The sequence below is a fragment of the Pollachius pollachius genome (genome assembly GCF_949987615.1).
Source record: "Pollachius pollachius genome assembly, chromosome: 10".
Classification (NCBI taxonomy): Eukaryota; Metazoa; Chordata; class Actinopteri; order Gadiformes; family Gadidae; genus Pollachius; species Pollachius pollachius.
Genome location: NC_136943.1, coordinates 5,929,130 through 5,952,917, shown reverse-complemented (window position 1 = coordinate 5,952,917; position 23,788 = coordinate 5,929,130). Strand labels below are relative to the sequence as shown.

Sequence of the window (23,788 nt, the reverse complement as noted above, 5' to 3'; positions counted from 1 at the left end):
CCTTCGCCGTCTCACTGTTGACCTCGATGGTCCTACTCTGTCAGACAACACATTTTCCGGGCCAATAGGAAAGCTCATTGATTCCACCACAGACGTTGATATCAGTCCAAACTTCCCCTTGGATCTCTGTAGGCCCTCCACTGATGGAGCTGCCTGACAAGCTCATTCAAAATCTCATTCACCGGCTCATTCAACGGGTCAACACTATGGATACAATATTGTCTGTGCAGTCAGGGATGGAGAGTTTCCTGAGAGGTTGGCTCTGTTGGAGATTTGAACAGTGAACCACAGCCGCTGGCTCACCACAGCAAACAGAATTCTCAGGCGCTGGGTTTCAAAACATGGACTTAAAGGGAAGAATTTGCGATTCATTGTTGAGGTCGCCATTGGCGGGATACTATCCATGTCGGTTCAATGTGAAAGTCAAGCACTCCTGGATCGAAGGCCCTAGGCACATTCTGTTTCAGCTGGATGAGGTGCTTGACCTTGTTATGCCGACTGTGAGAAGATCTGCTTGGTATACCCACAGTGAAGCCATAATCCAAACACTGCTGTGCTCCCAAGGAAAAGAAGGAGAGGAATGAGGGGGTGGAGAGAATCCTGGCCATCAGGGAAAAGGGGGGCCTTGACACTCTAGGGGTCTCCTCTGTCAGAACCAGAAGGGCTCCTGATATCAACCATGATGCGTCCAGCATCGGTGCCTTGATCAGCTGGTCAGAAGGTGTGTCAGAGCCACCCCTCACCTGCTCCCTAACCACTCCGGTAAAGAATTTCATCGCCACCGCCGTGGAGGAGCTCAGGTGGGCGCGCCACGCTCAAAGTACTGAGAGGGTTGTTAAAATGGTGACCGAGGCTTCTTCTAAGTCCTTCTCACAGGGATGGAGCGATCATGGCTCAGGAGACCAGCAGGAAGCTGATGTCCAAGCATGAGTCAAGGCAGGACTTGTGCAATCTGGCAAAGTTCAGGAAGCCAGGAGACTGTTCCTTGTAATTGTGTCCAGTGATAAACATGCAGTTCACCTGTTAATAAATATGTACATTTTATTTGGATTTGTCTATATAAATAATTTCCCTTACATCTTACAAAATATTAGAAAAAGGGTTTGAAAGGGTAAAATGGCCAATTAAGAAATGAAAAATGATGTAGGTTATTTAACCTATGCAAAGAATAAACTCAAACTTAAGGATTTTGACCCCCATCATGTTAGGTAAGCCTTCAAATTATTATTTAATATATTCAACTTCGGCACCGCCTATTGCACAGTCTGACTTCACATCATTATGGAAGGAAAGTTTGAGCACAAACGAGCTGTATCACGCACTTATTGAAGGGCGTTCTCTGGGAGCGAATATTCCCCCTGGCTCGGACTTCGATTTTTCTGGTTAAGCATAGGTAATCCTACGCGTATACATACGGCGTCGGCATAAATCTGTCGAAAGTAAAGGGAAAAGTCGAAAATGCATAATATCAACCCTTTAACCTACAGACATGTAGCCATCTTCTATTACTACCCCGCCGGATGTAATTATTAACCCCCAAAACGGCATATAATATAAAGTACATCAGCCCTTTGAGCACGAGTTGTAGCACGTTCAGCATCCACTTCTGAACTGTGGTCGTGAGTTGCGCTCATTAACCCTGATTGACAGACGTCAGGTAAGAAGAGTTCATTACTTATCGTGTCGGGAAATGAATGGTGGGGCGAATCAGAGAGCTAGTGTTGGTATAAACCAGCAAATCAAACATTGCAATATATTTGTAGCAATTTGTTTGGCATTCGCTAAAGTAAGAGACCAATAAAATACATAAAAAGCATTAGGGCGTGAGCCTTTGGAGAAACGTGGGCGAAGCTTAAATAGGACCAAAGTAGATCATAGATAGACAGAACCACACCACACGTGAAGCATCGTACATAGCTCTGGTTCCATCTTTTCACATGATAGGACATGACGGGTTTTCTTTTAAAAAAAAGAAAATCCCTAATCTAAATTGATTTAGATTTGTGTGAATACTCCCACCTAGTGGCTCAGTTGGTAATCATCCCAAGTGGAACCAGAGAATGCAACAATTTAAACCAAAGAATGTGTCCTCAAATCCTCTTTCTTTTAGCTTGTATAAGAGTTGTTATAATAGACTCATGCATTGTTGCTGTGCGATTGTCACCGAGTGCTTTGTGTTGATGAACCAATGCATTTCAACTGAATATTTGCATATGCACCCACGCACAGCAGACGTGAATGTAATTGGCATCGCGACTGCTCCGTGGGGCATCGGAGTCGTTTACCCTCAGGTAGATAAAGCGTCAAGACAATACAAAAGATACAATGACGAAGAAAGAAGAGGCGAGCTTTTTGCTCATTTGTATTTCAAACCATTCAATGGGTGAGACCATCTATAACCAACATTTAGCCACACTTATGTAATGAATGGGAAGTTCCCATGCGCGCCTTCTAGCTCTGTGGCACAGAGATCTGGTTTAGGAGCGTCTAAAAGCACGAGAATCGATTTGACACCCTGTTCGCCTGGTATTATTTAAAGTGTATTCAGATGCAGGAAGCATCTGGGGTAGGGGGTGGGGTATTTACATTCACAGAGGAGCGGAGATGTACCAGCACACACAGAGTTAACCTCCTCTAATTTTAACGTTGAAATGAGCCAGTCTGGAACTTGGGAATGCTGCAAAAACCCACCGCTCCATAATTTAGGACAATGACTGATATGGCTGTATTTTGGAAAGTTTAAGTCAAGGCACATTGTTTGCTTGAAATTGCTGCCTTTGTGAAACTGGAGGTGTACAATTGTATTACCCAATAGGTTCTGACAGATAGTGATAGTTGTATTTCAGACATCAGAGACTACACACTGTCAAAAAACATGCATTTTTATTGCATATGTTTAGAGATTTTCCCACTTTCACGTTGAAATGCGTTGATGTTGGAAATGTGGAATGCTGTTAGAACTCAAGTTCTGACAAGTAGCCTGATATTATTTTACTGAAGATTGTTATTTTAGGATTAGATTTCGTAAAAAAAAACTTAACTCAAAATCCGCCTTCCTGCTGGGATCTCATGTCTTATATAATCTATTTTACTGTTATCGTGGGCTTGTTTATGTGCGTTTGTCGGTGGTCATAGTAGACCAATAGCCTACGATGAACATCAACTGGTGAATACTAGGTTTGAACTCTTTTTTAAGTTGGCTGACAAGAACTCTATAGTTAGGGAAGTATTTATTTATCAACAGGGTAGAGAAGGCAAATAGCCTGTGTAGGGTTGCACCGTATAAATTAGCTATTCATGCAACAGAAAGGTTGTGGCATCTACTGGTCCTCATGGTTCTGTTTCCTTTCTTTCGGGTGATGGTCATTGTGATGATAGAGAGATGTGGGTTTGCTGTATGCTCTTCCAGCTGCTGTTCCTGCAGCTGTACCAAACCTACCTCAGCTCAGGGATCCACGGCAGGACAACCGCTGTACAGTGTATCACTTCAGAAGTGTAGCCCAATAGACCATAGTATGTTTTTTTTTAAAAAAAAATACGTTTATTCTGCAGCACGTATGTCTCCCTCGCAGTTTCTCACCCCACTCGAAGCAATGCAGCCATGTCCTAAGAAATGGTTTATTTGGAACATTAAAATAGTTGATGGATTAATTCACTCCAAACCGCGACCCTCTATATGAGCAACCCAGTAGGAATAGGTACTGCCGCGGAGGGTGGCTGCGGAGCAGAAGAGGGAGGGAATTAGCAACCAAACAGGGAGGGGAGTCAGTAGTAGAATGAGCACAAATAATCCTTAAGAAGTGTAGTGATCGTTACTCCGAGTCGCTGGAAGCAGAGACGGGCTCTTGTCGCGCATCTCAAAACGTGATCGCTGCTTACGTTTCCTTTCCCCTTATTTATTTTTTTGAAACATTTATTATTTGTACGCAAGTTGTGTTTTAAACTTGTATCCTAGGCCACTAGGTGACCAAGCAAAGGCTCCCATATTTTTTTTGTTTCAAGAGAACGCCCAACTCCCAAGTAAGTACAATGATCTGTTTTCTGTTGTTCATATCTTAAAATACATACTTTTATCAAATAGTATCTTACTCTAAACAGTTTCTGGAAAACCAAGCTGTAAATACGCTATTACAAAAGCTGAAGTATGTAACTATGTTACAATGGCATCAACCGGCGTCTTCAAACACGTGGCAGATGTGTAGGTTTTACTATTGTTCACTCTCAGTCTGATCCCAGCCTAGCTAGTCTGGAATCTAGTCTAACTCTAAAGAAAAGAGTAAGTGCTGCGTTATTAATGATTTGGCAGTTCTATGACCTCAAGTTCTATGCGGTTCTATGCGCCCAGAAATGGAAACACACACACACACACACACACACACACACACACACACACACACACACACACACACACACACACACACACACACACACACGTTGCGGAAGTGACTGACTGGCCCACTGATGGATATTTTCCAGCATGGCGCTTCAGTCCTCCCCCCTGCAACACTGCTTTTCTTAACATTTAGATAGGATCATGGTACTAAAGTCAATAGTTTTAGGTTTCGGTAACACAACACTGAGCCGGCGGGATGCGTTTTTAGGTCGGAAAAATGACCAAGACATTTGGTTATATATTGTCCATAGTCGTATCTACCTCATATGACACCAACCACCCACTGTGATGGTAACCAGAGGCTACCGGGGTTCATCACCGAGGAGAGGCAGCTGTTGGGCGCCCCTGACTCACACTCTTGAGACCCCGCTGCGAGGGGGTGGGCGTCTTCGTACGCTACGGGGATCAAAGGCTCCATTGGGGGAAACGTTTCTTTAACTTGTTTTACTTGTTAGAATTAATTGGCCTGCCGTCCTAAGAGCCCAGAAAGCTCGATAAACACTACAGGTCAAGCTCAAAACGTGGGAACAAGTGAACAAAGGGGAGAACATCGAGGTATACCTGCAAAGGAGTCACAGATTTCCCATTAAACGTTACAGTTATGTGGGCATTAATTGACCTGAGAATAGCCTCCACAAGTTTCCAATGCTTGCCCGTCGCTGTAGCAGACAACATTGCATCATTCAAATCCCTGGAGTTTCCGGAAATCCTTATTTGGTGAGCCGGACGGCTCGCAGACGGCTCACCTGCTCATTCAGCTGACCGCCCCCCGCCCCCCTAACCCACACGCATACACACACACAAACACACACTCCAATTACGACCGTAAACTTCACAGTGGTCTAATAGGGGATGACAACCGCCTGCTAACCATAAATAAGGAGACTATTTCGTGTTTCTACTCGTTAGTAACATTGTACTTTGTGTTGACCATGATGTTTTCTAGTACATGTGGTGGGTCACCGGCCTCTTCCTCAAGGAAATGCCTTAGTCTTTTCTTCGAAGTTAACTTTCCCCGAAAATAGATTCCGGTTTTACTGGAAATTACTAGAACAATCTTACAATGTAGGTCTTTTGAACTTCGGCTTGAGTTTCTATGTATCGAATGTACCACACACACACACACACACACACACACACACACACACACACACACACACACACACACACACACACAGCTTGACCGGTACCCTTGACCTGGACATTGGCTGGACGTAGCCCCAGGGTGTGTCCTATCCTGGGTTGGTCTCGTGTGTTCCTGTGAACCGCGTCTCCTGACATTTCCAAAGTACCCGCGCTGGGCCAGCTCTAGTCCACCACGAGGTGTGTTGTTGTTCTGCCTGCCGCTCCTAACTTAGACCCCACGGGTCTGGAGTGAGGTTGTCCTCTGTCCGCGTGAGGCTCCGCATTTAGACCTTTACTTTCAAACCGGTACAGACCTGATCCAGACTACGCTTTTAGGTCGGCGAGGTCAAAACGAGTGCGTTCTATTGACATTGACATTTACATTCAGGGCGTTAAGCAGACACTTTAATCCTGAGCGACTTACAATGAGCACATTTGTCGGAAAAAGGAGACACACTATATCGCTGTCGCTGCAGCAAGGTTTGAATGGTACAGCGCGTTCTCATCTTGCGACAGTTCCACCTCATTGTTCTCTTTTAGTCGATACCTTGCAGCCCTCTGATGAACATTCTCAACGTTTCTCTAGAGGCGACCGCACAGCAGTGTACGTGACTCGGTACACACCGCACTGAGGAAGCCATATGGACATGTCAGTGAATACAATGCAGGCCGTCCCACGGGCGGCGTGCCCCTGACAGTATCCGAATCACTTAATTGGTAGGCTATAAATTGGCCTGGTACTCGTTGTAAGCAGAGGCTTCCCCTCCTTTGTGTCACCGATGGGCGCCCGTAGAACCGCGCCCGCTGAATAGGGGTGTCAACAGGGGGGCCTCCGTCACAATGGGAACCCCCTTTTCACATGCACAAAAGCAGTGCAATGGGCTATGGCTGATCACATTACCCGCCCTCACGCACACACACACATACACACACACACACACACACACACACACACACACACACACACACACACACACACACACACACAGGCTACAAGCTTACAAACACACACAGACAGAAAGTGGCCTTTTAAGACCCTCTTCAGGCACGCGCCTGCAAGAGTCAAGAGGATGGTCTCATAGTGAGCCCCCCGCCCACACACAGACACACACACACACAGACACACACACACACACACACACACACACAGTTTGTTTGTGCAGACAGGGGTCGTTACTGACCTTGGCCAAGTATCTGTTTACGTGGTGAAGTTAAAGTTTACGGTCACCTGTCTTGCGTGTCTGTGTGTGTGTGTGTGTGTGTGTGTGTGTGTGTGTCTGTCTGTGTGTGTGTGTGTGTGTGTGTTTACAATGGCACAAGATGTGTTAATGGGAGTGTGATCTCTCCCCATTGAAACCTACTACTGATCCGTCTAACTAATTCATTCGTCTACCCCACCATCGTTTGCTTTTGGTCACGTGTCTAGGCCTAGTAGTGAATTTGTGATGACAGAACGGATTCTGATTAACATTGCATTCTCCATCATTCTGTTTCTAATGTGCGCTGCAACCGGTGTAATGCAATATTTAATCGCAGGTTACATAAAGAAAAGGGGAAAATAAAGAATTGACCTCTTTAACTATTGGCCGAAAAACTAAACTGAGACCCACGGAGGTCCGATGGAATGGAGATCGGAGGTGAAGCCATAGGGGGCGTCCGGGGCTGCAGAGGTAACCGAGTGCAGAGCAGAGAATCCACGTTTCAGGCACCCAGCAATCCTTATTTACCAGAACCAGGGCTGCTAATGAGGGCAGGGGTCACGGAAGTCTCCCCCCGGGCAGTTCCGTCACTCTCGGCAGGACGTGATTACTCCCAAACAGCGCTGTCCGAACGCCTCAGTGCGCACGGTGATGATCCCTCACAAGTCACTAATCCCTAATTATTCCACTGTACCTGATTCCTCTTTGTACGTTATTAATCTCTTTCATTTTTTGTTTTTTCGCCAGATTAGTATTTATTGCTCTCGTCGAGTAAATAAAGAGTAAATAAAAGGAGGTATCGACAAAATTAGCACAAACCCCCCCCCACAAAAAGGTATATAAACAGCCAGCAACAACATCTTGTATCCTTTTGCCGTCTTCAATTCGTATCACGAGTTTCAACAAGGGTGACCGTCTGTCAGTGTTCTCTGAAGTACTCTGTATCGTATCGCCTGTCCTCATTTACACTGCCCCCCTCCCTCCCCTCCAGAGCTGCCATGGGGGCCTCTCTCCTCCAGGCCTACAGGAGGCGCTGGTGGATGGCCGTGACGGCGGTGATCGAGAATCTGCTGTGTTCGGCAGTGCTTCTGGGATGGGGCTCGCTGCTCATCATGCTCAAGAGGGAGGGCTTCTACTCTCACCTGTGCACAGGTAAAAAAAAAAAACATAGCCGCGGAAATCCATCGTCCTTTTGATCGGTTCGGAATTTTCGAAATTGTTCTGTGATAAGGAGGTTGAAAAATAATCACACTTAACATTTCTGGTACTTATGTTGTGATTTAAATATATTTGCCAGACCGATATATCGGTTGGACGATTTTTTTATCAGCCGATGTTGGCCTGTCACAGATATATCGGTATTGGCATATACGTTTGCCAAAAGGCACCGATAAGAAAACTTAAATCGTGGTGTTGATTTATGAATGTAATTACCTCTTTATTAATCCTTTCCTGTGGTGGTTGAACCTCTAAATGCTTTATCTGAGCAAATCCACGTAAACACTCCCAACACTGACTGCTTTACGTCATGTTCTTTGTGAAGGTTGTTACCTCCTCCCCATACAGTTAATTGGTTCCTTTAGCTCACAATTTATGATATATTATGAATAACGTCCAATGTATCTATATTCTCAATATCGGCCGATATCGGATTTTTTTTACTTCCTAATATCGATATAGGCATCTTCTGGAAGGTTAGCCTTATATCTCTCTCTATATCACACACACGCACACGCACACACACACACACACGCACACGCACACACACGCACACGCACACACACGCACGCCCGCCTGCAAACGTGGGTGAGAATTCCGGCCTTACGTCTCGTTCTTCATTGCTGTCCCCCTCCTCCCCCAGAGAACGACTCTCTGGTGGTCTCCCTGGGCAACGCCTCGAGCCAGGAGGCGGAGAAGTGGCTGAGCTGCGTGGACCAGGAGGAGATGCTGAACCTGGGCTTCACCATCGGCTCGTTCCTGCTCAGCGCCACCACCCTGCCCCTCGGCATCCTGATGGACAAGTACGGCCCGCGGCCCCTCCGGCTGGTCGGCAGGTGAGAAACCCTCCTTTGGTTCCTTTTGCTGTGTGCCTGTGTGTGTGTGGGCTTGTGATGCGCTGAGTGTCTCTGATAGCCATAAAAGAGTATAACCGGATGTAACTTTCACTTTTGGCAGGAGGGACTAACCCTGATCGTTTTGTGTTGGATTATTGTTGTTGTAGTATGTTACAGTTTATGCCTAATGCTCTGGATTAGTGTTATGACGTGTGTGTGTGTGTGTGTGTGTGTGTGTGTGAGTGTGTGTATGTGTTTGTGCGTATTGTCTGTGTGTGAGAGAGAGTGTCTACGTGTTTGTGGGAGAAAGTTTGCAGTGTAGTATTCTAGTAGTGATGAATGAGTAATTTGTGTGTAAACACACCCACACATAAACAATGCAGTGACTACACTGTTAGAGAATGTGTTAAAGGCAAAAAGGCGCCAATAAACATGCATGATCACCCTGAAACTCGCTCCCAGTCCTGCTCTCTGAGGAGAGAGACCCTGGTTGCACTCGCACACACACACACACACACACACACACACACACACACACACACACACACACACACACACACACACACACACACAGGCACGCACACACACACACACACACAGGCACGCACATGCACATGCGCACACGCAGCCTGTATTACTCTAGTCTAGGCAAAAGACATGGGTAGATAAGTTATCAGAAAGTGCAGGCAGTTGAGCACTCTGCTCACACTGCCTCTGGCCCTGTGCAGCCGAAGACACACGAGACATGGATTTATGTATTAAAGTAAAAAACCAGGAATGATAAGTTAGGTCAGAGCCACATTTTCACACTGTATATCATTGATATGCTTCCCATTGCTCCCCTGAATCCCCAGTGATATCTACAGGGCAAATATTAACTATGCAAAGGATGAGTCATAATTGTAAAATTTGGACAATTTATGAATGACATTCACCGAATGACCGGTCACTCGCGGCAGGTCAATGATGTTTATCAATAAGGTGGGGGTCGTTGCCTGACATAGTCTACTCTTTGTTCTCCCGTTCAGCTTCTGCTTCGGCCTGTCGTGCGTCATGATGTCCATGTCCGCCTACGACCCGGCAGGTGAGTGACTGGAACCGCTCCAGCTCTGAGCGTGCTCCACGGCTCATGCCTTTAGGGATTAGCAGGAGCGTTAGCGGGCAGCCAGCCATGTTGAAAAGCATTGTCTGGGCCCCTCCAGCGAGAGACACACCTAGAAGACACACCTGCACAGTGTACACTGTCCTTCTGATCGCTCCGGTTTAACGGCCTATCTGGCAAGGAAACGGCTGACTTTTACCGGCACTAGCAAACAAGTGGCTGCTGGTTTCTGCTCATAGTTCCCCATTCTCATGAATCGACCGAGTCATGCAGTCACGTTCAGTGGATTAGGTGACGCTCCTAGAAGGAATTGGAAATTGAACGGTTGATCTATGCGGTTGATATGGAGACAATCAAACTCTTTCTCCGTCCCTCCCCCCTCTCCAGTGCTGTCGGCGCTCATCTTCCTGGCCCTCTCCTTCAACGGCTTCGGAGGAATCTGCCTCACCTTCACCTCCCTGACGGTAAGAAACTCCCACCCAATAAGAGAGAGGCATGTCGAAGCTTTGACGGGGCTGCACCACACAGGGACAGCAAGCGACACCGAATCCACCCGGCGCCGATCACCACCTGAAGCAACCCGGTTTCACGCGATTGGCTCAGAAAAGTGTCACTTGTGTTTACTTTAACAAAGTGACATCACTCGGCGCTCGTTTTACACGAAGCAGACACCAGCAACCGGTCCCCCGGGAGTTCTGGTGACCACGGCCGGCGCGTCATGGAAAAGTATGAATTATAAATAAAACGCGGCCGGCGGCTCTGGTCGTCTCATGTGCCCCGACTGAACCCAAAGCCACCCGTCCGCGTCTCTCTCTTGGGCTCAATGGAAACACGAGTGGCCCCGTGTGTCACGGAGCCCAGCCGGGCCCCTCGCTTACATAACAGAAGATCAAGAGAGAGAGAGCCCTGGGTTTGTTGTCGCAGCATCAGCAGCAGCCTGTGTTGTTGGTAGCCGTCAGACCCTCCACCCTCCCCACCCCGGTCCCAGGGCCCCCGCCCCTGGGCTCAGCTGACGGAGGGCCTCTGTGTTGTGACTCTCCAGCTATGTTTGTGTACTCTCGGGCCGGGCGTGTGTTTAGCGTGCCGAGCGTCAGCTGGTGCCCGCGCCGTCCCCCGGCCCTGTTTTCACTAGCGGCCCTGCCAGCTGCAGGCAAGAGTGCTCCGCGTTGTGAGCTCGCACCGCGTGCGTGCGTGTGTGTGTGTGTGCGTGTGTGTGTGCGTGTGTGTGTGTGTGTGTGTGTGTGTGTGCGTTTTAGCGGGAATCTGTCCTTGATTAGGAGGTGCAACGCACTACTGGCAACAATCTCTGTCTCTCTCTTTCTCCCTCTCTCTCTCTCTCCCTCTCTCTCTCTCCTTCTCTCTCTCTCTCTTTCTCCCTCTCTCTCCCTCTCTCTCTCTTTCTCCCTCTCTCTCTCTTTCTCCCGCTCTCTCTCTCTTTTCTCTCTCTCTCTTTCTTCCGCTCTCTCTCTCTTTCTCCCTCTCTCTCTCTTTCTTCCGCCCTCTCTCTCTTTCTCTCTCTCTCTTTCTCCCCCCTCTCTCTCTCTCCCGCTCGCTCTCTCTCTCTCTCTCTCTCTCTCTCTCTCTCTCTCTCTCTCTCTCTCTCTTTCTCCATCTCTCCCTTCCTGCCTCACACACTGGCACACCTGTTACATTTAATCATTAGTGTAAATTCGATACGCTCTCCCTCTCTTTCTCGCTCTGCGACTCAGCCAATCACAGCCCTCGACTCCCCTCACACCCTCTCCCCCACCCCTTAGAGGCTCCACCCACTTCCCCTCACACCGAAACACTCCGCAGCAGCCGTCCATATGGTACGGTCGGGCCTCCTTCCTCGTTCTCGTCTCCTCTCTCCTCTTCATCCCTCACCGGAGCCATGGCTGTGCTCTTGCCTGTGCATGTGCGCTCATACAGAACATCACACACCCACACACTCGCGCACACACACACACACACACACACACACACACACACACACACACACACACAACTACTACTGCTATTATTTGTGTCCCTTGGAAATATGGCCGACGTGAATGTGCTCACCATCTTTGGTTTCTCTGAAATAAAAAGATATGGTTTCAAGTAAAAGCACTACATCTACATTTCATGGACGTAACAACTGCCCCTATCTCACAAACACACACACACACACGCACGCACGCGCACACACACACACACACACACACACGCGCGCACACGTACACACGCACACACGCGGCATCGTCTAACACGAGGCAGATGTAGAGCGAGGGGGAAGGTCGCGGTTGTTCGTAAGCCCCGGTGGACATCCCGCCGTGCGTGGGGCCAGCGGGGGGCCAGCGGGGGGCCAGCACCCCGCCGTCAGGGTGAGTTTGCACAACTGAAGATCAGCAGAGGCCAGCAGACACAGTGTCCTCCTCTTAGCATTATGTAATGCTATATGCATGGGTTCCCACTGCTGTACGTTTACATAAGACATAGTGCAGCGGGGAACAGCCAACGGAACCCGGACATGATTGTTATAACAAGCAGGTTACGCTGGGCAGGATATGGACATGAGTCACGGTGTGCTTCGTAATGTTATCGTCACGTTAAGATGTGTATGTTTTTTTTCATTACTGTAGGTTTATATTATAAAGCGCTTATAAGAACAAGCACAAAGGCACTGGGGACGAACCAGTGAACATCTGGACACCCTAGGATAGGTTACTTGTACAATTGGCTTAATAGTGTTCACCGTGTGTTCATTAGTGTTGCGTTATAATCAGACATCCCTGATCAGGACGAGCACAAAGGCACCACGGGGCATCTAGCGTCAGTAATAAAGAAATATGAATAGCAATAAACAGACCTGGCTGCAGGTATTCTTGGCCAGGAGTAGGAGCTCCACTGGCCTTTGACGCCATTGGCCTTCTTGAGGGGCATTGCTAGGCAGCAGCCAATGAGAGAGGGCCAGCTGGTCTTTGTTAAGAGACACTCGGCAGCCGTGACACACGTCAACCAAGCTCTATTCTGTCAATCCTGGAAATACCTGAATTAGTGCGGTGTACATGACCTAAAGGTCATTCTGTTGAGTGACCTATTTGTACTTATAAGGCTTATGTTATGTCCGAGGCAGATGACGCAAAGAACATAGAGGTAGTTAAAGATATAAATAATGTCCACCACAGTGTGGTTTGGGGCCAGACTTGAGGCAAGGTGTGTGTGTGTGTGTGTGTGTGTGTGTGTGTGTGTGTGTGTGTGTGTGTGTGTGTGTGTGTGTGTGTGTGTGTGTGTGTGTGTGTTGGTATGATAAAAATGCCTGGTGTGGGGAGGTGGGTGTGTTGTTATCTTGCTAGGGATTGGCAGTTGGAGGAGGTGGAGGCAGAGGTATTAATGTGTTTGGTCTGCAGTGGACCAGGGCTAACCTATTGTCAGGACAAATACCATTATGTCACACAAAATGGTGGCACAAAGAAGAAGGAGTAAACTCTTAATTCATTTTGATATGTTTGATAGTTATGGTCAGCAAACTACAGCTTCAATGCCTATGTGCACAATGATGAGGTAGTATACCTTGTTTTCTCTTTTATACAGGCCTATAGAGTTGGTACCTCTTCATGACCGCATCCATTATGGGAGCAGATATATAGTAATTATGTTAGTAGTAAGGGTTTTTTAGTCATTGTTTAGTAATAAACCATGGAATGATTTGTCATTATGGGGAGACATTGTTGTCTTTGAAACTGCCCAAGCGTTTCTCATGCGAGAAAATGATTAGCCTAGGTTGAGGTATATTACCGTTGATTTTGGACTTCACATTACTACAACTCTCCCGAGTCCTGAATATACAGAGTACGGGAAAGAAATAATCCCATGATGCATTGTGATGAGCAAAACCCTCTGCACGCAGAACAGAGGCGTGGACCCTGTGACCAGACTTTTGGACTTCAGAGTGGATTCATAGAAAGAGGGGCTCTGGCCGCGGCTCGCGCAGGAAGTGGCTCTGTGCAGCTGCGTCTGGTACTTCCTGCTGTGAGCCTCACCGAGAGCAGAGCGAGGGCTGCTGCAGCTGTCCCTCCCTCGCCCAGTCCCTCCCACAGCCCCCTGCCCAAGAATAACAATTCACTACTCTCTCTGTCCCCAGATCTTTCATCCGCCTTCTTCACAACTGTCCCTTTCTCTTTGTTCCGCCGGCGCTCTTTCATAAATGCTTTCCTTTTCCATCCAGTCTGTGTGTCTATGGGTGTGTCCAAGTGTTGTGCTTTCGCAATCTCAACCCAGCACTCTAGAGTGTGCAACCGTCACTGTCCCCCCCCGTTCTGCCAACCTCTGTGCAACGAGATAATCTACTGTGGTCCCTCTCCCAACCACACAATCCCTACAAACACCCATAACCAGGGTACCCTAGCCACAGGTGTGTGTGGGTGTGTGTGTGTGACTTTGTGTGTGACTTTTCCGTTTCCCATACGTTCCCTTCACTGTGCATCCGTCTCCCGTGAACTCGAATGCTGACATCAGCACACGGCTGAGAGAGCTTTGCTCTCGCGTCGGGAGGTGAGATACACAGAATTCTCTGTGTGCTCAGAGTGACCTCTTGCCAGAATTCCTGACGTCTTGGCTGGCCCGGAGAATACAGAGGGAATACAGAGAACCGGGGAACAATATGGGCCTGTGGAACACTTGGATTCGCAGAAGTCCTGAATGAAGGCTAGTGTTTGAGGAATGTTTTCCTCAAGAGGCGGGACTTTTTCCTCTTCCTTCCCGCCCCCTCACACCTATCCTGACATATGCACATGTCAAAAACATGTTATGAGGCATATTCATGAATACATAAATCACCTAGGTGTTACACATGCAGACCTTCTGATCGCACACAGAGAGAGGGTGGCTTCAGGAATGTTTGTACAGAGAAAACACCTCTCGGCATTCCTTAAATGTTGTACTCTTCATCATCCGCCTCTCACTCTCCCTGAGCAAATAGGCGACCAAACAGTACATACGGAGCAGCAAATATTGTTTTCCAAAGTGGCACAGTCAAACGAGAACACATAGTCTCTCTCTGTCGGTCTGTCTGTCTGTCTGTCTGTCTGTCTGTCTGTCTGTCTGTCTGTCTGTCTGTCTGTCTGTCTGTCTGTCTGTCTGTCTGTCTGTCGCTCTCTCTACACTGTGCCCTCATTCACCCCTAAGAAGCCCCCCCTGCTCTACACAGCGCTATACTGTTCTGTTCACGGGTCGCCCCCCCCCCGTCCACTATAATTAACACAGTTTTCCCTGGTCTACGGTGAGGGACGGGGTGGGGGTTTTTGGAAAAATGCTCACATCAGCGGAAAAAAACTATGAGATGGCGGTGGGAAAGCGGGGGGCGTCGGGGGATTTACGCCGAGGCGACGACAGAAAGTAAGAAAAAGAAAGAAACGATGAAGAAAGTGCCGGCGATCGCCAGCTAAGTCGCAGCGGACCCCCCTTCCTCCAAATCCAAAGCAGGTGATTCGCTCTAATCAAGATTGACCCATTTCAGCCGCGCATCAAAGCGCTGCACAATGCGGTGGTTGTTGGTGCGGGGCTAAGCTCCTTACTACTGTAAATAGGCCAGCCTCATATATGATTTGTTCTGGCCTGCTGGGCGACCTTCGGGACATAAAGAGTTCCCGCCGGCTGCAGAGCCTGACGCAGAGGTTGTGCGCGGTGCAGTTCCCCGGCAGACCCGGAACCCTGGCGGAACAATGTGTCAGGGCTCAGCGAGGGCCCCGTGACTCCTGTGACCTGAACTCCCTTCACCTTTAATGCTGTCTGCATTACAGCATGCCCCCCCCCCGCCCCCTGCCCCTGGGCGAACCCAGTGTTGGCTTTGAGGTTTAAGTTGTGCGACGCGCAGGGAGGTCTGGGGCTGGGGGGAGGAAACGCATTCATGGAGTTTGCAGGTGCACATCTGCGTCTGCAAATTGAAAGCGGCGAGATTCAAAGGAGGATGAACTCAAGGGAACGTTAGGCATACGTTCACGCAGGGACGCACAAGTATATTCTTGCCTTACAGAAAGTTAGAAGAAAATGCGTCAAAAGTAGTTGGGGTTGGGACCGGTTCACGCTGAGTTTGTGATGTCCACGTTCACGAAGATGTGTGTGTAGTTGTGTGATGTGTGTGAGTGCATCTTTACATTTACATTTAGGGCATTCAGCAGATGCTTTTATCTAAAGTGACTTAAAACCATTCCTACACACATTCACACAGAGATGGCAGAATAAACCATGCAAGGCGCCAGCAGAAAGGGCTATGTGTCTTGCTTAGGGACACCTCGGCTTGGTGTGATGTGAGTGTATGATTATGTCACCCTCCGTCTGTAGAGAATAACATTATTCGAAACACACTAAGGAACTGCCTTAAGTCTGATGGTTGGTCGTTTTCATTTCACCTGGAGGCAGTCCTGCAAGGCAGCCTCCTCGTACAGCGCTCTGCACGCCCCCTAGTGGACGACACCGCTCATTACACCTCGTTCAAACCACCACCGTGCGACGGAATCCCAGACAGACAGCAGACCCTGCTCTGCTCTGTCTCCTCTGTCTCTGTGTTTCTGTGTGTCTCTGTGTTTCTCTGTGGGTCTCTGTGGGTCTCTGTGGGTCTATTTGGGTCTCTTTGGGTCCCAGTGGGTCTCTTTGGGTCTCTTTGGGTCTCTTTGGGTCCCAGTGGGTCTCTGTGGGTCCCAGTGGGTCCCAGTGGGTCCCAGTGGGTCTCTTTGGGTCTCTTTGGGTCTCTTTGGGTCCCAGTGGGTCTCTTTGGGTCTCTTTGGGTCCCAGTGGATCTCTGTGGGTCCCAGTGGGTCCCAGTGGGTCCCAGTGGGTCTCTTTGGGTCCCAGTAGGTCTCTTTGGGTCGCTTTAGGTCCCAGTGGGTCCCAGTGGGTCCCAGTGGGTCCCAGTGGGTCTCTGTGGGTCTCTGTGTGCGTGTCCCTCACTCCGCTGTGCCTTCCCTCCCCAGCTCCCCAACATGTTCGGCAGCCTGAGCTCCACCATCATGTCCCTGATGATCGGCTCCTACGCCTCCTCGGCCGTCACCTTCCCCGGAGTCAAGGTACCTGCAGCCCCCCCACTCACATGACCGTGTGGGTGTGGGTTTGTCTGTGTGTGTTTACATCTCTTTGGTCAGTGTTTGTGAGTGGCCTCTCCTGTGTGTGTGTGTGTGTGTGTGTGTGTGTGTGTGTGTGTGTGTGTGTGTGTATTTATGTGGGTCGGTGTGTACCTCTCCTGGGTCAGTGTGTCTTTGTGCTTGTACCTATTCTCGGTCAGTGTGTGTGTGTGTGTGATTGAACCTACATTTAGAATGGTAAGTTTCATAGGCTCAGAGAGGATGAAAGCCTTTCCTCTGACAACGTTATAATCACAACAGGATATAAAATATAAATAGCTTTAATCTATCAAATAGAATATGACAAAGGAACACTGTCACGTGATTTATTAAGGAAGTTCTCCCTCTCCGTCTCCCCAGCTCATCTATGACGCGGGCGTGTCCTTTAACGTCATCATGTGGGTATGGGCGGGGCTTGCTGCGTTCGTGTTCGGCAACTGCTTCATCAACTGGCCCAAGGAGGGCTTCCCCACCCCGGACGAGGTGGACTATAGGTCAGTGGCCGCTGTCAATCGGCCAATGTCGATTTAGTTCCTCTGGGCTAGGGAACAAAGTTTGTATAAAACACAATGGAACAGACAGGAATAGAATCGTTGACCCTGTGTGTTTGTGTGTGTGTGTGTGTGTGTGTGTATGTGTGTGTGTGTGTGACAGTAACATCCTGGAGGTACAGGAAGGGTCTTCCCCAGAGCAGATGGCGGTAGGAGAGAGGCTGAGCGACAGGAACAAAGACGTTCGACGCTCCACCGAGAAGTTGCCCGACGCCACAGTTTGTGAGTTTACAACTCGGATAACCGACACGCATACACACATCTGCATGCACACACACGGTCCCACACATACACGTGATCCACGTATTCATACACAAGCACACAGACACGCACGCCGCGTATTCACAAAGACATGCAGCTATACACACACACGCACGTAAAGACACACTGTATATTTAAGTACAGCATTTAAATTAACTTGAGGTGCTTCCCTTCTCTCTCTCTCTCTCTCTGTCTCTCTCTCTCTCTCTGTCTCTCTCTCTCTCTCTCTGTCTCTCTCTCTCTCTCTGTCTCTCTCTCTCTGTCTCTCTCTTTCTCTCTCTCTGTCTCTCTCTCTCTCTCTGTCTCTCTCTCTCTCTCTGTCGCTCTCTCTCTGTCTCTCTCTCTCTCTGTCTCTCTCTCTCTCTCTCTCTCTCTCTCTCTCTCTCTCCCCCCCCTCCCCCTCCCAGCGGCCGTGCCGTTCCGTCGCTCCGTGTTCTCGCCCATCTTCCTGTGGAGTCTGGTGACCATGGGCATGTCCCAGCTCAGGATCATCTTCTTCATGGGCGCCATGAACAAGATGCTGGAGTACATGGTCCTGCAGGGAGACCCCCACCGTGAGTCCCCTAGACCCCCCTCCCTCAAGCCGCCCTACAGGCCTGTCACACATGAGACAAGCCTTTCACACATGCAACACCCAGCCGGGGATAAGCCGCGTCAGACGTGTTCACACACAGTACCGGAGATACTCCAGACCCTTTAGGCGAGGGGGTGGCGCCTCAGTAGGGCGTGTAGGAGGCAGTAAGTGATGCATAACGTATGCAGCAGTTTTGTTCTCACGGTTTTGTTGCCAGTCGTGTGAACGAAGCGTCATAAAACACACCCACTCGCTCTCTGATTCCCCAGACTTTACACTAGGGAATGTATGGCATACAGCGCACGTTTCAAAGGGCTTGTAGTGATTGGGTGCCATGCTGTGTTCCTCGTCAGTGATTGTTGATTGACCTTTTTATGCTTTTTCTATCCTTTAGCTTCGGACGAACTGGTGATTTTAGCCGCGGACAATGGTGAGTAGACATTAACGAGGACTTTGTTTCAAGGGCGAGGGAGGATTGTTTGCCTTGTATGATGAGGATTTGTGGTCAAGACCTATTCACCAAGGTTTAGACCTCGATAAAGTATGAATGGAACAGGGAAACCTAAAGTTGTAATTGAGAGACTGCTAGAAAACAGAACCAAAATGCAAATACAGACGGAAAAAAGACAAGACAAAAACACAGGTGAACACAATGAATGACCCATGCCGCTTTAGTTATAGTTGACTACACCTGCCTCTGCACCTCTCAACTCAAATTGAAAAAGAAAGCAGAGAATGAATGGGTTGTAAAGTCTCAAAATCATTCTCCCCTCGGTTTGTCAAACGAGTGGACCAAGGGAGACACCTGCAGGGCAAACCAGAAACTACACCCGGCCGAAGCAGGACTGTGACCCCTTCTTCTCTCTTCTTCTTCTTCTTCACCCCTCAGTGAGTTTCTATTCGTCCATCTTCGGAACCCTGCAGCTGCTCTGCCTGCTGACCTGCCCTCTGATTGGCTACATCATGGACTGGAGGATGAAAGAGTGCGTTGAGGAGAAGAGCCCCGCGCCGAGCGATGGGAAGAAGTAAGAAAGACTGAGAGAAAGACAGCAATAGTTAGGACAAAGTGACGACGTGGTTCATTTTGGGAAAGCGCATGAGAAAAGAAAAGTCTGTTGACTCCCTGGAGCCGGGATTAGGTCACAATGAAAGGGTAACGAATCAGTATGAAGGAAAGTGTTTACTCTTTCTGAGCGTGCAGCCGACAAACACTTCCCAGAGATTATTACAGAAGTAGAGTAGAGTTCAAATCACGTCACAATCATGTCAGCACACATCGCCCTCGATTTGTACCGTGTGATGATATGTGATGACCTCATGGAGTGAGTGACATTGGTTAAAACAAACTAAACAAATACGTTCGGTTCACACGTCGATATAAACACCGGAAAGCAGCTGATGAAACCTGCACTGTGTCACTTTTTGCCGCAGCCTTTACTCCATTAAGAAACCTCTGACCTACAAAGTGTTCTCCCCCCCCCCCCCCCCCCCCCCCCCCCCCCCCCCCCACCGTGGGACATTCTGAGACACGTCTCAAAACAATACAGCTAAACCTGCACTACAACTGTAGCCGCTACGGGTTGCTCATGGGTAAACGTACTTAGGGCAGGTTTGAAACCCGATGCGGTGTATCGGGGTTGTGACCCGGCTGTGCTCCGCCCCTCTCCAGACCGTCCCAGTCGGCCTCCCCCAGGAGAGACAGCAAGATCCAGAAGGTGACCAACGCCATGCGGGCCTTCGTCCTCACCAACCTGCTGCTGCTGGCCTTCGGCATCTGCTGCCTCATCGACAGCCTGCCGCTACAGGTAGAGGACACACACACACACACACACACACACGTAGACACAAGGGCGCAGACACGTACGCACAGGGGCACGCACACCTGCACACACACATTTGCACACACACGTTAGCACAAACGTGCACGCACGCACGCACACACACGCACACAAGAACACACACACACACACAAACACAGGGACACGCACACACACACAAGCTCGTATTCACGCATGCACACACAAAGGAAGGTCTGGTGTTTGTGTGTGCGCCGTCCCATCACGTGTGTGTATGCATGAGGTCCTCATCAGCCGGTCCTCTCCTTCAGGTCCTGACGTTCATCCTGCACACCATGGTGCGAGGCTTCATCCACTCCTGCTGCGGGGGGCTCTATGCTGCTGTGTGAGTACCGGCTGCATGCCAGACCCCAGGGGGCCAGCCTTCCGACGCACACTATCACCTTCTGTCGGCTCGAGTTGGCTTTAGACATTTCCCCATTTTAAGATCGAGAAATACAAAAGTTTGTCAAGTGTTCTTTCTTTTTGTTTTTGGACACGTCTGTCCACTACTTTATTGGATTCGTGTGCCTTCATGGACAGGGCAGATGGTGGAAAGAGAGAGACAAAGACGTAAAGCATAGGTTGGAAGCTAAAGTCTGGCTCTTGATCTGGCCAGCTACAAGGCTTCATGGTCAGCACACTCGTGGGCAGAGCCATAAAGCTGGCCCACAAACCTTTTATAACGTAAACCCTCTAACTTGTGCTGTACAGTGTATGATGTGTATGGTGGCAGTGTTTATACATGCTGCCACTGCTTTGAGGTTCTGCCTGGCCACGGTCCTCCTGGGTACTAACCCGGCTCTCACGGCCCCCAGCTACCCGTCGAACCACTTCGGCACCCTGACCGGCCTGCAGTCCATGATCAGCGCCGTGGTCGCGCTGCTGCAGCAGCCTCTGTTCATCGCCATGGTCGGCCCGCTCGCTGGAGACCCCTACTGGGTGAGGACGCCACACGCACACACACACACACACACACACACACACTCACTCAGTAACGCTCACACTTACTCAATCACTCACTCGATCACACACACACACACACTCACGCGCACTTGATCAATCACACATTACCATCACTCACTAACACTCACTCACTCACACATTACCATCATTCACAAACACTCACTCACTCAAACATTAACACTCACTCACTCACACTCACTCGGTCACTCACTCACACATTAACTTTCCCTCACTAACACTCACTCACTCACTCACTCACTCACACACAAGTATATACAAACAACAATATTTATATTATAAACACATAACCTATATTCAAATATCAAACGTGTGTGAGTTCACCACAATCGGTACAAACCAGTACTCTGACCCTAACCCTGACACCCTCCAGATCAACATGAGCCTGCTGATCTCCTCCTTCGCGGGCTTCCTGCTGCCGGGCTACCTGTTCTACCACCGGCACAACCTGGAGAAGGAGTGCGCCGCCAGGGACAAGGGGCCCGCCAGCCAGGAGACGCAGGCGCTCAGCCACCCGGAGGCCAACGGACACAAGAACCACAGCAACGGCCACACCCCCGTGGAGGCCTAGGACCCTGGGGGGAAGTGGAGTGAGTGAGTGAATGATTGAGCGTGCAAGCCTGTGCGAGTGCGAGCGTGAGTGTGTGTGTGTGTGAATGAGTGAGTGAGTGTGGCACCCTCACCCAGTAGGGATCCCCAGGGGGCGGGGGTTAAATGTGCCTTGACATGGATCCCATTGACGAACAGCCCCAGTACAAATGTTCGCCTGCTGCTCGCCTGCAGTGCGTCAGGAGAGAGGCGAGCCTGACTCCGTCCACGGCCAGGGGCGTGACACTGTTACCTTGGGGTCCCGGTCCGCTTTCCATTATTTTCCCACAATGCAATTTCAGTACAGGAAACAAAATATTATATGTGCTTCCATGCACGGGTATTGAAATTCCTTTCCTGGTCCATTCGGTCAACTACAAACAGCTTGTGTGTGTGTGTGTGTGTGTGTGTGTATACACAGCTCAAGTTGTGTGTGTGTGTTACAGAGAAGATATTTGTTGTCGAAGCTAAAGATTTCAATGGACTGTATTTACATCTCCCCTTCAGACATTGAATCGAAACCAGTCTAATCATTTTTGTGTATGATTTCATTTTCTCGGTTAAGCTCAACGGGCCATTCTAGTCAAAAGCCATATGTTTTGCTGATAAAGTGGATGCAGATTGTGTGTAATGGTACTTGAAAGACATTTCATACGGTACACAATTGCAATCCTTGCCTATACCAAAGAACAGCAACAACTCTTTGAGATGTTGCAGAAGTGCTCTTACTGTAGTGAACGATACGGACTCCTGGTGCTGCAGCCGATGTGTTTATCCACAGGACGTAGAACACAACCCTCAGCCACCTTCTGCTACGGAGCATCCAACATATAATCCCTTCATTGAAACCCCTTCTACGTCAGCATTCCCTCTGCATGTACACAGGCAGGGGAACGTCTAAACGTATCCACACACATACACACACGATAGGCTGGTGGTAGACACCATAACTACCTCTCCTTCCGTCTTGCTGTTACCAGTTTCCATGTCTGTCCATTTCTGCCACCGAGGAAGGAAGGACCCTGTAATCAACCTTCACATTTGCTGGTTTGTTTTTATATGTAGGAACGCATTTTTTTTTATGAAAGAAGCAGATGACTGATGAAATTGATACCTTGGCATGGTTGTTGAACACTTGCTTACTGCTTTACACACACAGATGAAATAGTGTGTATAAACAATGTATTTGGGTGTGTTTTTATACATTTAGTGGCGGTAGTGATGAAAAGGGAAGTGTTTTTATCATCATCAATGTAGTATATTTTTGTAGTTTCTTAGTTATGAATCATCTACATATTTACTGTGTACTCAATGTATTTTTGGGCTTTTGTTTGATTTTGCAGTAAAAAAAAAAAAACCTGCTCGGTAAATGTTGTTTTCCCCCTATACTTGCTTGTTCACGTTCACACAGGACTTGCACCAATGGCGCAAAGCCAACCGCCGTAAGCCGGCCTAGAGAACGGACTTGGATACGGTTTGATTCTGGACCGCCAGTTGATCTGAAGCAGTCTAGATCATTGCAGAAGCCGCCATTTTGCTGGATTTATTCCCATTGGCCGTCTCACCCCCATGTGTGTCGGTGGGTTCTGAAGCTTTGCTACCGCTGACTCCTGCTCTGCACGCTAACTTCCGGCTCACCTCCTGCATCACTTTGTTTGTGAGTGTACACAAGCGAACCCATTTCCTAGACCTTGATCCTCCGAGACCCAGGATTCCCGGTAAACCAAAGTCCGGCCTCGCGGCTGTAAAGCTAATACACAGGACCTGGTTGGTTGTGATGACGTTTCAGTGGACCGCAGCGCACTTCACGTCAAGGTTACCCCAGAACCAAGTGGTCTGGAATTTCTTTCACCTAAAGATGTAATGTTTTGATTTTGTATTGTTTTGTTTGTAGTTAGAAAGTCGTTTCCTGCCCCCCCCCCCCCTTGTTATATATGCATATATCTATCTATACACCTGATGAAAACATTATCAATAAATCTAATTATTTCAAACCTCTGCAGTGGTCGACTGTTATTCCAAGAGAAACCAATTACACATTTT

At 48.8% G+C, this 23,788-nt stretch overlaps 2 protein-coding genes across 2 annotated transcripts in view; both read left to right on the top strand.

The window, feature by feature from the left end:
* Window positions 1–3,817: 3,817 nt before the first annotated feature.
* Window positions 3,818–23,720, top strand: slc43a1a (solute carrier family 43 member 1a). The gene is made up of 15 exons (XM_079744943.1): window positions 3,818–4,020; window positions 7,709–7,869; window positions 8,579–8,771; window positions 9,800–9,855; window positions 10,261–10,337; window positions 16,806–16,898; window positions 17,313–17,446; window positions 17,607–17,725; window positions 18,172–18,318; window positions 18,733–18,768; window positions 19,228–19,363; window positions 20,008–20,143; window positions 20,446–20,519; window positions 20,992–21,115; window positions 21,531–23,720. Exons 2-15 carry the CDS (start codon window positions 7,716–7,718, stop codon window positions 21,726–21,728), a joined length of 1,677 nt encoding a protein of 558 aa, XP_079601069.1. The 5' UTR covers window positions 3,818–4,020; window positions 7,709–7,715; the 3' UTR covers window positions 21,729–23,720.
* The window catches only part of LOC307081687 (neuronal acetylcholine receptor subunit alpha-9-II-like), a gene marked incomplete at its 3' end in the record, with an annotated part of 46,649 nt that continues 39,862 nt past the window's right edge, over window positions 17,002–23,788 (top strand). Inside the window, exon 1 of the mRNA XM_079744944.1 lies at window positions 17,002–17,038. The remainder of the gene's footprint in view (window positions 17,039–23,788) is intronic.